We start from the raw sequence: 12560 nt of genomic DNA on the forward strand, positions 1-12560 counted from the left end.
ACACAAACACTGCCAAAATAAATAGTACGAAAATATCACAGCTGTCGATTACGCTTTATATCAGACACCACCAGTCAAACTAAAACATGATAAAGGTCCGCAAAGAGAATTCTGTTAATTAGAGGTTGCCAGGTGCGTTTATGCCTCAATCAGTGGGCGTGGTTTCAAGTTATCTGAGGACGCCGATAAATTGTTTGTGGTCGCCCCGTGGCTTGAATGCTCGTACTAGATGTGAGTTCCGGTTGAAATTGTTCCTGGATATACTGCAGCCATGAGTTCAGCAAAGCCGTATATTGGCTGTAAAATAGGGTTGATTTCAAAAGCCCAAAATCGTTATGAGGGGATTTTATACACAATTGATAAAGTGAACTCCACAGTGGTCCTTGCAAAAGGTGAGTTGAGTCGGCCTATGCTATACAGCCTTAACATTATTGTCACATTGTTAGCTAAATCAAACATTGTCTCTGAACTAGTCAGGTGTTTGGGAACAGAGGGGCGGCCCACTGACAGACCGACACCACCTAAAGATGATGTCTATGAGTACATCACTTTCAGGGGAAGTGATATTAAGGATATCGCACTGTGTGAACCCCCAAGATCTCACCATGGACTTCCCCCGGATCCTGCGATTGTACAGGTATGTGAAGCAAATGGTTCACAACCCGAAATAGAGAACTAGGAAGGAGACTAATTTTATAGATACACAGATAATGATTTTTTAATTGTTCAAACATCTTTTGTTCAGTCATCCATTGCAGGGACTTCTGGGGTCTTCTCATCTCGTGGACCATTTAGCCCTGCAGGGATGCCCGCCTACAACCAGCTTGCTGCCAGCTCTCTCCTGAATCAACAGTATGCTGCAGCTCTTGGCCTTGGTAAATCATTAAATGCAGATGTATTCCTAGTCAACTGACCTTTAACCTGTTACCAAGATGTATATATAATTGCGTTTGTCATGCAGGGCCTGTACTTCCAGGCTCACATGTCAGAAGGGGCCCCATGGTGGAAAAGGCTGTTCAAACCCTTCAGGCAGATAGATCCAGTCTGAGAAGACCCCTGACTTCATCCCAGGAGCCAGAGCAGTGGTGGGAGAGGAGGAGGCCCCCAAGGGACAGACAAGAGAGTCCTCTGACCAGAAGAGCCCCTGGAGCAACCAGTAAGTATACAGAATTACAGTAATGGATGGCAAAATAAGCTACAATGTCCACTTATGAATCTAAAATTAAAGGCTCGGATTGACTAACCGTTTTTAAAAATTCATAAGGAAAGTCCGGTCCAGGTATGCCAAATGCTCTGCATGAAACTCGCCAGCAGAATATAGAAAACATGCCACCACCCAGAAGAAGACAAGGTAATTGTCAAACCTTCACGTTTTTGGTTTGTTTTGTTAAAAAAAACAAAAACTAAATTGCAACAACTAAATTGAAACATTAATTTCTTTTTTTTGTCATAATCTTAGGTGCTCGAAGGCGCAGGAACCGTAGTAGAGGCCAGCTGATGGTGGCTGATGTTCCGTCTGCCACACTAAAGTTTGACACAGACTTTGATTTTGATTCCTCAAATGCTCAGTTTATTAAAGAGCAGCTGGAGAAAGAGGTCCAAGACAGGATGAATTTAAAAGGTTGGTTCATTAGCTCAAATAACCACTAATACACCAATGTATTTAGACCTGGGGTGTTGCTTAGATGTGAGTTTAAAATCAGTAAATCTGTCTTTTAAATAAAAAGACATTTTGCATATTGTATAGGACAGCTGAAGAGAGACAGGAAATGTGGGGAGTAGAGAGTGGGGGAAGACATGCACCAAATGATCGGCCAACAGGGAGTCAAACCTGCGATCAGTGCGACGAGGACTGCAGCCTCTATGTAGGGGGTGTCTGCTCTGCCAACTGAGCAAAACCCGTGCGCCTAAAGGGCGTACTTTCAAGGTGAATCAGTACATGTTTCTGTCTGCAGATGGAGATCATGAGGTGGAGGAGAAAGAAAAGGAGGAATTGCACTTGACCACGGAGGAGGATCAATTCGGACCAAAATGCTACTATGACAAAGCAAAGTCTTTCTTTGACAACATCTCATCTGATAAGAAGTTCAGGTAATTAATGGCTTTTTTAATTAAGCAATATCACATGAGAGGAAGTGATGTTTTACTGATTATCTTCGAGAGGGATGCCTGGGTCACCTTGCTTAGCCTGCTGCCACAGCGACCTGGCCCAGGATAAGTGGAAGATAATGTATAGATGGATCTTTGGCGATCAGCCTGCAGCCTCGTGCATACGACCAAATCACAGCCGTGCTGATATTCAGTACAACATCACAACCTCAAGTGTGATATTGATTTAATACAACGGTTATAAAAGCGGCAAATAGTAGTAAAAGGTAATAATCCACAGATAATTATTTGTTGCTCCACCAACTCAATGAGTTCCACAACATTACTAAAACTGGATTTCTGTTGCCAAGCAACCCAAACATTTGCCTGCACTCTGGTTACCAAAGATCAGCCATTTTATCATGTACATTTATCTGTAGGTTTTAATTCATCATAAAACCAGTGAAATAAGAGTCTGCTGTGTGATCCAGAGGTACCAGCTCGATCAATCCAGACATACCCAATTTGCTGTAATGTTAATTAACCGTATTCAGAACACCTGGCTGAGGCGGAGTGATACACATAGTTAAAAGTCCCAGTGATGTTGAGTAAAGCGCTACAGGCGTTTGTGTCTCTTTGTGTTTTAGACTAACATGGGCAGAGGAGAGGAAGCGCAATCTGGAGACTTTTGGGGTCCCTGGACGGTTCCTGAGGGGCCAGGGCTTCAGAGGAGGCTATATTGGACGACAAGGACGGGGAACTGCTCCGCCTCTGTCTACTTACAGAACCAGGAGTGGACAGATGTGAAGGTCAGAGTTTGATACCAAGGCACTCTAAAGCAAGCTCGCCCCTTATGTATAATAAATGGGACTATGTTACCCATTATAATTATCAGCAAAAGCAGCTCTGTTGGCACTGTATGAATAAGGATCTATTCTTGTTTTTTTCCCCTCCCTGAGGCATATTATCGGCTCACATATTGCCAGTATTTTCATTTCTCCTTGTCATCTGGCTCACAAGATGGTCCACTGTTTGCCTTTTTTTCCCTCTTTAGAATTTTTGCCAGATTTTTTTTTCCTATTAAATTGGAGATGAATGTTTACGTTTTGGTTTTCTGTATTGCTAGATGGTAGAATTTCACTCCCAAAATGTGTTTTGTTTTATGTTTAAAGTTTCTGGCTTTGCTTCTTGGTAGTTCTCCTTATAATTTGTACATTTATTTCATGAACTAATGTTGTAAACTATAAATGTTGTCAACATCAAATGAACTAAATTTAAGTGTATTTAAAGAAGCTTGTGCATTGCTTTATTCTGTCGAACTGAAGCAACAAGTATGATAAATGTAAATAAACTGGAAATTGCTGACATGATTGTCTCTGGCTCTCTGATGGAAATTTTACAATTTATCGCCTTATGAGTTTGTGAAGTGCATAATTTAGTTTTAAACATGCCAAACAGGATCTTTATTCTGGGGTCCTATTATTGGTTCCTTCACAAGGAAAGGGTGTTTTTAGTTGATCATGATGTGAACGTTATCCAATGTGTACAATTTCAAAAGCAACAAAACATCTTTATCTTGGTCGCTTGATATGAAAGACTAGGGCAGACAAATACCTAGCAGAAGTCAGGTGCATGGCAATAACGTAACAAAAAGACTTGGTATAATGATGTGGCATTCAAATCTTTCTGAAGGCGCTCGCATGAACTTTAGCCGTCACTCTTCACAATAGCTCCACCGATCAGCCTGAACAATGTGGGCTGATTGGCTCTCATGAATCAAAGGATGCCCCGTCTACAGTGAGTGAAAGTGGTAGGCTACTCACTGTCCGGATCATACCAAAAACTGAGGGACGGGGGTTTTCCTTAATCCGTCAACAGCTAATTTCTCTGACATTTATTGCATGTAATTGCATCAACAATACTTTGAGATGCAATGCGTTCATTTACATTCAAATAAATCCAGTGTTTCTATTTTTCTTTCTTTTATGAAAGAGAAGACATTTTCAAAACCCCCCTCACTTCTTGGTAATGGATAAACTATGTAGCCAAATAGAGGGCTGCGCTCATGATAATAAATATTAGAATAAAAGAAGCGCTTTTATTTCCCATATGACAAAAATGTCGGTGGCATTTTCATCGTCGCGCCCCAGGAGTAAAGGGGAGGTGACACAGCAAACCATTCAAAAGGTAATGAAATACATTTGTCGCGCCGTTTGATATTAGATATTGTAGTCTGGGTGGGAGTGTGCGTCCGCCGCTAGTGCAGCAGAGAAAGTATAGCCTGTGATGAATTTCACAAGAAATGGCAACTGGTAGCCTATAGGTACAGTCAATTGAAGGTGCCAAACAAAGCCATGACGGTGATAAAGGCGACCGCTTGTCTCAGCACCGGTTGGGGCAGGTTTCTTTGACATGCTGTCATACAAGCTGCTTTTTCCTGACCAAAAATTGTTTGTTTTTTAAATTTAAAATAGGTGCTAGCTTTCCTTTTTGTTACTTCTTTACAATACATTTTAATACCTTTGCGAGGTTTGTGTGCCATTGTAAAAAAAACAACATATATCATAAGGTTTAAATAGTTATTTTAAACGCGTTGGCACAAAACATACTTAGAAATACACGGTAGAGTTGGATGGAAGGAGGGAAACTGGGCAACACGAGACAACCCTGAGCCTTCTGCTCTTCAGACTGCTTTTATCCTCGACTGAACCGGATGTTTCCGGTAAAACGCACTAAGACAGGGACTTTCAAACGATGTCCTGGATAGCAACTGTGGGAAGCTGCTGCTTTATTTGGCTCCATTATGAAGAAAAAAAGAAAAACGTGACCTAGATAAAGTGTTTTTAGGCTGGCTGAAGTTCTGAGAATCCAGGACAGCATCACTGTCATGTCTTAATAGGACATAATGTGCTGTAAAATGTACCATGCCCACAGTAACACTGATTTGTGTTGTTTTCTTCCAAAGATGCTGGATGAAAACCATCATTTAATACAATGTATAATGGATTACCAAAGCAAAGGAAAGACAGCTGAATGCACACAGTAAGTGTTCTTGTTTTTATCCCTGAATGATGCCTTGTGAATGTCATATTGAGAAGTTACTAATTAAAGCTATGTTTTATTTCCCCTTTTGACAGGTATCAGCAGATCCTGCACAGAAATCTTGTTTACTTGGCCACGATAGCAGATTCAAATCAGAACATGCAGTCACTACTACCTGCGGTGAGTCCTTCATGAGGTTTCAGGGACAAGAAACGTGGTAGATTTCCCATTTTTATCAGATTTATTGTGCTTTCTCACACCTCCCCTTAAAAACAAGAACATATGATACCTTACAAGTATTGTTATTTATCGGTTAACTATTTCTTTTTACATTTTTCCCGTCCAGCCTCCCACTCCCAGTGTGTCCATGGGTCTTGGAGGGACACTTGGACAGAGTGGGGGACACGCTTTAAGTAACCTCAATGACAGCATGGCACCAGGACTGCCCCCTACATCAATGATGCAGAGCCAAATGAGCAATGGTGAGATTTGGTGCATTTTTCAGAAACTCTTGCCCACATTGCCTTTATGTTACACAAAAATCCAGGTTTCTGATGCACATAAACCGCTCCTACTTGATGTCTGTCCCCTGTCTTGAGTGCTCGTCTGATCCTGACTTTGCTGCATGTTTGTGTGCAGAAAATAAGACCATGTCTCGCAGCGTCTTTTCTTTATTGTCTCACTTCCTGCAAGAATCTGTGGTCTTATGTTCACCTAATTGTCTGATATGTTTGCAGCAACCTTTGCGTTCTTTGTTTTTATTTTACAAACATTATCAACACATGCAAGCTTCCTGTAAAGATGAACTGAATGTGGGTCCATGAATAACATGCACCAAGGCTGCTCTGACTGTGCGTGTGTGTCGTCAGGCCCCAGCCATGCCCCCATGCAGCAGCAGCAGCAGCAGCAGCCTGGTCAGGTGCAGTCGGCTGTCCCCTCAGCATCCCTCAGCAGCTATGGTAGCTCTTCCTCAGCCTCCAGCTACAGCCACGCTGCGCCCTCCTCCCAGGGCAGCATGATCCAGGGCCCTGGGCCTGGCTATGGCTCTTCCTCCTCTTCTTCCTCCACATCCTCATCCTCTTCTTCCTCCTCCTCTTCCTCCCGCAGCAACCTCAACATGCAGTCTAACCAAGGTGAGCCAGGAATAGAGCATTATAATCAGGGAGTTGTTCATAAAGCATCAGAGTTGAACAAACCAGTGAAGTTTTGGCACTAAGAGGAAGGAGATATGAAAGTTATGCCTTTAAAGTTTTTAGGGTGAGATACTTAAGTACCTCTGAATGTGTTCATGCCAAACACCCCCTCGATTTAGCTTACAACATTTTCTCACTTGCGTATTTACCCTCCTCACTCTCTTAATTCCCTCCTAGTCCAGTGTTACCATCCAAAAAAATCAAACACATTCAGTTCATCAGAGAAATATCCTGCCTCGTCCACTCTTCCTCCTGCTCCAGCTTTTACATCCCCTAATCTTTGACCCCTGACCTTGAGATGCAGCCCTCCTCTCCCTGGATGTCCATGCGTATTTACTGCTTCTTCGGCTTCACCTGCTTTGTCTGCATTTTTACTTCAGAGTGGCATTTTGAAAGCATCTCTTAAATTAACTATTTCTATGACAGACCACTGACTTGCTGTTTCCCTGATTGCCCTGACGTCTTTTTTCTATGTCTTTATTTATCAGTTAAATTGTGCAGCCTCCCAGATGTAAGCTGTCCAATGCTATTGCTATTATATACTTGTGTATAATAATGTATGAGATCTCTTTCCCATAATCCAAACTCCTCCATAGTCACCATGATGCACCAACAGTCTGCCACTCCGCACTACTCCTCGGCCCAGGCCGGGGGCCAGCACTATCAGGGACAGCAGGCCATGGGCATGATGGGCCAGGGCACTCAAGGGAACAGTATGATGTCTCAGAGGCCAATGGGATCCTACCGCTCCTCACAGCAAGGTAGGTGATAAGACTTCTTCATGCTAGTTTGGTTTTGCATTGAGCTCAGTGAGTTTGTTGTGTTTAAAGTACACACTAGATGGATGTGTGAGTAGGGTTTGGAAGTTTTGGGACTGAAATGGACGGCAGTTCCCATTAAGTTTGGCAAAATGTTTCCTAATATGTTGGAAATTTTGCTGCCTGCGTCATTATAGTTTTTGTCCTCAAAGATCAGAAACGGAGAGCGATGTTAAAGGTCCGGCCCAGTTGCCTTCCTGCGACTTTAAGAAGAATTCTGGAGATGTATCACTTGTGTCACATTTGCTTCATGTCCCTCTAAATCATTTTTGCTGTGTCAGCATGTGCCTAATAATAGCTTCACCCTGTCCCGTTGTGTCCTTTGAATGGTGTGGACTATGCACATAGTAACTCAGATTTATAATAGGTACTGTTTCCAGGGCAACAGGCCATGGTTGTAAGTCCTCATTTACCCCGGTGCACTGTTATCCTTACATGACTGGGAGAAAGCTGTGTTATAGAATTGCTGTGTCCAGTGGCACACTGGGTAATTGGTTCTGGGGCTCCTCTATCAATTGCTGCTGCTTGGTTGTTCCTGAAATGATCAGATATGTTGCTGTTGCTGCAGAAGATGAAAATGTTTGTATGCAACATCTTATCTCTGTATTTGGAATCTTTTAGGTCGCTCATGGTTTGTAAAGAGATCAGACTGTGCATGGCTTCTGTTTTGCATCTTCCAGAGGGTTTTTGTTCTGTTGAGTTTGTGACATAAAAATGAAAGAGAAAGAGTGGAATCTGAAGTTTCTGCACACCATCACCGAGCAGAGATCAGATCCGATCTTCCTGATAACTGGCGCCTGTAATCCCCCCTTTATCTCCTCAAAAATTAAATCCCAAGTCATTTGATACTGCTACACTTGAAATTTGGGTTGACCTGGAATAGCTTCCCTCATTTTATTTTTCAACCCATTGAAAATTATCACAAGTGAATGGCAACTATACACTATAAATAGGGATGCACAATATTATCGGCATGTTATCGGTATCTGCAGATTATGGCTTGAAAATGACGATGCCGATATTTTCAGCTGATAAAACAACGCTCTAATTCTGCCTAAATGTTCGATGATTCCCTAAAAAAGCTTGACGTAAAGCTACGACATTAACTCTGCGTGAGTGTGCGTGCGCACTGCCTGCACCACGCCTCTTCCGTCAAGCATGAAGAAGGGTGCAAAATGTCTGCGGTATGACAGTTTCTCAAAGTTTCCATTTCCAATGGTTGCTCAGCACCGGTCATGCGAGGAGGGGCCAAATCTCATTCATTCAACACTGCGAAAAAGAGGACACTATTTCTCTGTTATTTCAGTTGGCTTTAATCACTGTACAGTTGTACAATGCACTTAGTTTCACATGATCTTTTTGGACAGATTTCATTTCATGTATTCGTTCTGTGCTATAGGTACAATTTGCCCTAGTTGTGGCTGTTGTCAGGATTGTCTCAGGGAGAGCATCATCCAAGCCTGTCTAAGTTGTTTGAATATTACAATTTTATTTGAAAGAAAATGTTACATTTTATACATAACCTAAGTTTAAGTAGTTTTCTTATATTGCCCAGTGAATGTGTACATTTTAAAATGCACTGTATTATGTTATTTCTGCATCTGCCAGTGAGCCACTACAATAATAATGATATCAATTACTACAGGGGAGACTTGATGTTCTCTGCTATTAGGTGGGGAAAAAAACGTATATATGGATATCAGAATCGGCAAAAAGGGTTGAAAAATATTGGCAAAAAATCCAATATCGTGCATCCCTAACATTAAAGTCTAATTATAGGCTTTGTTATAGCTTTATAAGTTAATGTTAACTTCCAAGAAACTTTCCATAATGTCACCTGCTATAACCTTTTGCATTCCTTCAGAATTCATAAAGTTCTATCTTATCTTATCCTATTTTTCTTTCATTGTTCTCACAGTCATAACACACATGTGCAAACACGCCACTTCAGGTTGCCTAAATTGCTGAAGTATCTTCCCCTTTATTCTCCAACTCAGCGTCCAATCGGTCCAACCAAGTGTTTAACCAATCGTGGTGTCGCCTGTCTTGCAGGATCTGCACAGCAGTACATGGGACAAGACGAGTTCTACGGAGAGCAGTATGGACACACTCAGAGCTCCAGCGAGCCCATAAACCAGCAATATTACCCAGATGGTAATCATGCACATCCATAAACTCCATACACACAGCTCTCAAACACACAAACCCCCCCTTTATAGGTCATTACAATTCCTTTTAGTGCTATCCCACAGGCCTGAGCCACATTTACCACAACACTAAAGCTTCTTCCTCTTCCCAGTCATCGTCTTTCCCCCTTTTTTGTGGGAGATGAAAAGTAGCTTACAAAAAAGACCGACATTGATCTCAATTCTGTTTCCTCCCGGTGTGTCTGTGTCCATACTGTCCCCTTTGGTGTGCCGAAATTTCAGATTTCAGAGCGTGCTAAAGTCATAGCAGTGTGTTGAGAGGAGGGTGTAAAACTTTCTCCAGGGTGTTTCTTGTGCATAATGTAGTAGGGAGAAGCCTTGAAGATGTTTGTTTGTGCCTTTAATTTTGTCGTTGCACATGCATTATGAATGTTTTTGGTTTTAAAGTGTGAATAATAATCTCTCTTCTGTTCCTAAGCGGGTTTTTGCCTGTGCAGAGGAGTTTTTGCATGTGTTGAATCGTGTTCTCTGCAGGTCATGGGGAGTACTCGTATCAACAGTCTTCTTATGGTGAGCAAGGCTACGACAGGTCCTTTGATGACACTTCACAGCATTACTATGAAGGAGGTAACAGTTATTAATATTGTGGATATGTTTTCCTCCTCCTTCACAACCTCAGTTTGTCTAAATGTATCCAACCAAATCTACAGATGCACATGTTTTATGAATGATTTGATTCTGTAAAAACAGTAAAGAATAATTCCTCCTCTGTATCCTCTGTTTTGCTTGTAAAGTACTACCTGCTTCTGTATATCAACAGCTGATGTGTATCTGTGTGTACGCTCCTCCAGGTAACTCTCAGTACAGTCAGCAGCAGGCTCAGTATCAGCAGGGCTCCGGGCAGCAGCAGCCCTTCAGCCAGCAGCAGTACTCCACTCAACAAGGCTACAGCGGGCAGCCACAGGGATACGGTCAGAACCCATTGTGTGCATTCACGATAACACAAACGCAACATTATTGAACAAATGAATTGAACTTGTCTCTTCTGCTACAGTTACTGGACAGGGCGGATCCTCGCAGTATTCTCAGTATCAGCAGAGTCAGAGCCAACAGTACGGTTCTTACCGCTCCTCCCAGGGAGGCCCTGCAGCACAGACGCAGAGGCCCTATGCCTACGAACAGGTACATCAAAGTCCTACCTTTTGTCTACATCTCAACAGCTATACTGTATGAGCATCTTTGGAAATTGATACGTATGAAACACCAAAAAAGTTGGTTCACGTAGGAATGATGGAGCAGCTCTGAGAGATACTTCTGTACTATTTGTTCTTTTAACTAGTAACTGAAAAGATAAAAGAGTCAACAAAACAATGACTGAAATACAATCTAATCTCTTGTTGTAAACCATTTCACATTGCAGGGTCAGTATGGAAATTATCAGCAATAAGATGCTACACTGTCTTCCTGTCGCAAAGAAGATCTGGCTTCATCATTACTATTATCCTCTCATTAATAATCATAAGAACAGATAATGATCTAGTCATATATGATGCTTTTTTTCATCTGTTTTGTCGCTACAGGGTCGTAGCTGGTAGCTGAACGTGTAAAGTATTACTGGCAGCACTACGAAAATTCAGGCTGCTTGTAGAATCAAGACAGTTAATGTAACTTCTATAAGGAATAGTACGGTTTCTTTCTTTTCTGTCTTTGCCTTTAACTTGTCTTTGTCCCCGTTCATCCTTTAATGTTTATTTTATTTTACAAGCCACTTTTTTATACTATTTTTTTTAGCACAAAACAGGTCAGTGAATTTACAAAGCAAATTATAGGCAGGAAATGTCCCTTTATACTGTATTTATCTAATAGACTAGGTCCAGCTCCTGCTTTCAGTCCTAGCTGAGATACACACGATTAAGGACATTGAAGGTGAAAATGTTTGTCTTGAACCTGACTTGATCAGGGGTTTGTCTGTGTTAGTCAAACTGTGATGTATAGCTGTGTCTGTCTAGCATTATGTGTTTTCACTGTCTACATATGTCGTACTGAGTTTATCGAAACATTTAGACCTGAAAGTGTGTATCGTTGTCCATGATAATCTTACATTGTGGTAGCATTTTCGACAGTATGTTTTCAGTGGAATTACTCTGCATGGACATATTGATACTGCGCAGAGATTAGAGCGGTTACAGTAATCTGATGCCATTTTACATACATAGATTAAAAACATATTGTCACTTTGTCAGCACTTTATTTTGCAGTGACAGTGTTGGTGTCGTCCGATATTTTGTATTGTCGTAAAATTTGCTGTTTTAACAAATGATCCTCAAAAAGCCAAAGTAACCCAGGAACAGAGCAGTAACGTGTCCTGCACCTCTACTTCTATAAGTGCAATACAGTCAGTCAGTCATGTTAAGGTTGGTTCTCATAATGAACGCACAATGTTTATCATGACTTGTAGTTTCTTGACTCACGATAATAGCTAAGCTATTTATGGGCTAGGGCTGTTCAGTCTTATATTGTTTAACATTATATTGAGGAAATTATTTTCTTTAAAGTTATGAGACTTATGGGTAGAAAATGTTTGTTTTTGTTTTTCATCACAAACGTAAAGCTTACTCATGTATTTATTTTTTTCTGTGAAAACATTTATCATCTTTTGTATTAGATGAAGAAAAAAATGTTTAAAAAGTGCTATAAGGTTTAGAAAAGGTGTTGAGGGTTAATTTGTAGATACAGTCATGTTTAAGTCGTAGAGCACAATTGCCTTATTTTTCATATTTATGATATTCTATCTAACTATCTATCACATATTATGTTGTTATTTATTTATTGATAAGATTGGTAAGACAACACCTTTGGTCATTTCACTGATGTTTAATAATTTTAAGTGTGTCTCTTAGGGTCCAACTTTGCAGTATTAACTTATCTCAGATGGGTAAATGTACACAATGGTTGCAGTTGTTTTGCAGGGTTAATCAAGTATGGGAGATACGTGGCTGTCAAACAGCTAGATAAACATGTACCATTTAACAGTGACAATCACATGCTTCTCTATACTGCATTGATTTTGTATCAGTGTTTCATTGTAATGTGAATTCAACATGTATGGCACATTTTTTCCTGTTCTATGTAGCGTGTCATCACTGATGTGGATGGTGCGCCATGTGTGTGTGTGTGTTTGCTTGTTTGTGTGCCCATGTATGTAAGAGAAAGATAGAGAGAGTGAAAGAAAGACAGTGAGTGAGAGAGAGTCAAGTTTGTCGTGCATAATC

General features: G+C 41.1%; 2 protein-coding genes across 2 annotated transcripts; both read left to right on the top strand.

Moving 5' to 3' along the window:
• The first annotated feature begins 271 nt into the window (after nucleotides 1–271).
• On the top strand, nucleotides 272–3109 carry lsm14b (LSM family member 14B). Its single transcript, XM_069660635.1, has 8 exons — nucleotides 272–392; nucleotides 474–637; nucleotides 746–875; nucleotides 962–1156; nucleotides 1265–1351; nucleotides 1460–1621; nucleotides 1956–2091; nucleotides 2736–3109. The coding sequence occupies exons 1-8, from the start codon at nucleotides 272–274 to the stop codon at nucleotides 2893–2895; spliced, it is 1155 nt and encodes a 384-aa protein (XP_069516736.1). The 3' UTR covers nucleotides 2896–3109.
• A 1097-nt stretch (nucleotides 3110–4206) lies between these two features.
• LOC138589583 (calcium-responsive transactivator-like) lies at nucleotides 4207–10786 on the top strand. The gene is made up of 11 exons (XM_069659943.1): nucleotides 4207–4275; nucleotides 5054–5130; nucleotides 5226–5310; nucleotides 5477–5612; nucleotides 6000–6263; nucleotides 6920–7084; nucleotides 9194–9295; nucleotides 9823–9915; nucleotides 10140–10259; nucleotides 10343–10470; nucleotides 10709–10786. The coding sequence occupies exons 1-11, from the start codon at nucleotides 4207–4209 to the stop codon at nucleotides 10733–10735; spliced, it is 1266 nt and encodes a 421-aa protein (XP_069516044.1). The 3' UTR covers nucleotides 10736–10786.
• The last annotated feature ends 1774 nt before the right edge of the window (nucleotides 10787–12560 follow it).

The sequence above is a fragment of the Semicossyphus pulcher genome, unplaced genomic scaffold, assembly GCF_022749685.1.
Source record: "Semicossyphus pulcher isolate SPU_LCO1_2020_fin unplaced genomic scaffold, fSemPul1.0.p SCAF_13, whole genome shotgun sequence".
Lineage (NCBI taxonomy): Eukaryota > Metazoa > Chordata > Actinopteri > Labriformes > Labridae > Semicossyphus > Semicossyphus pulcher.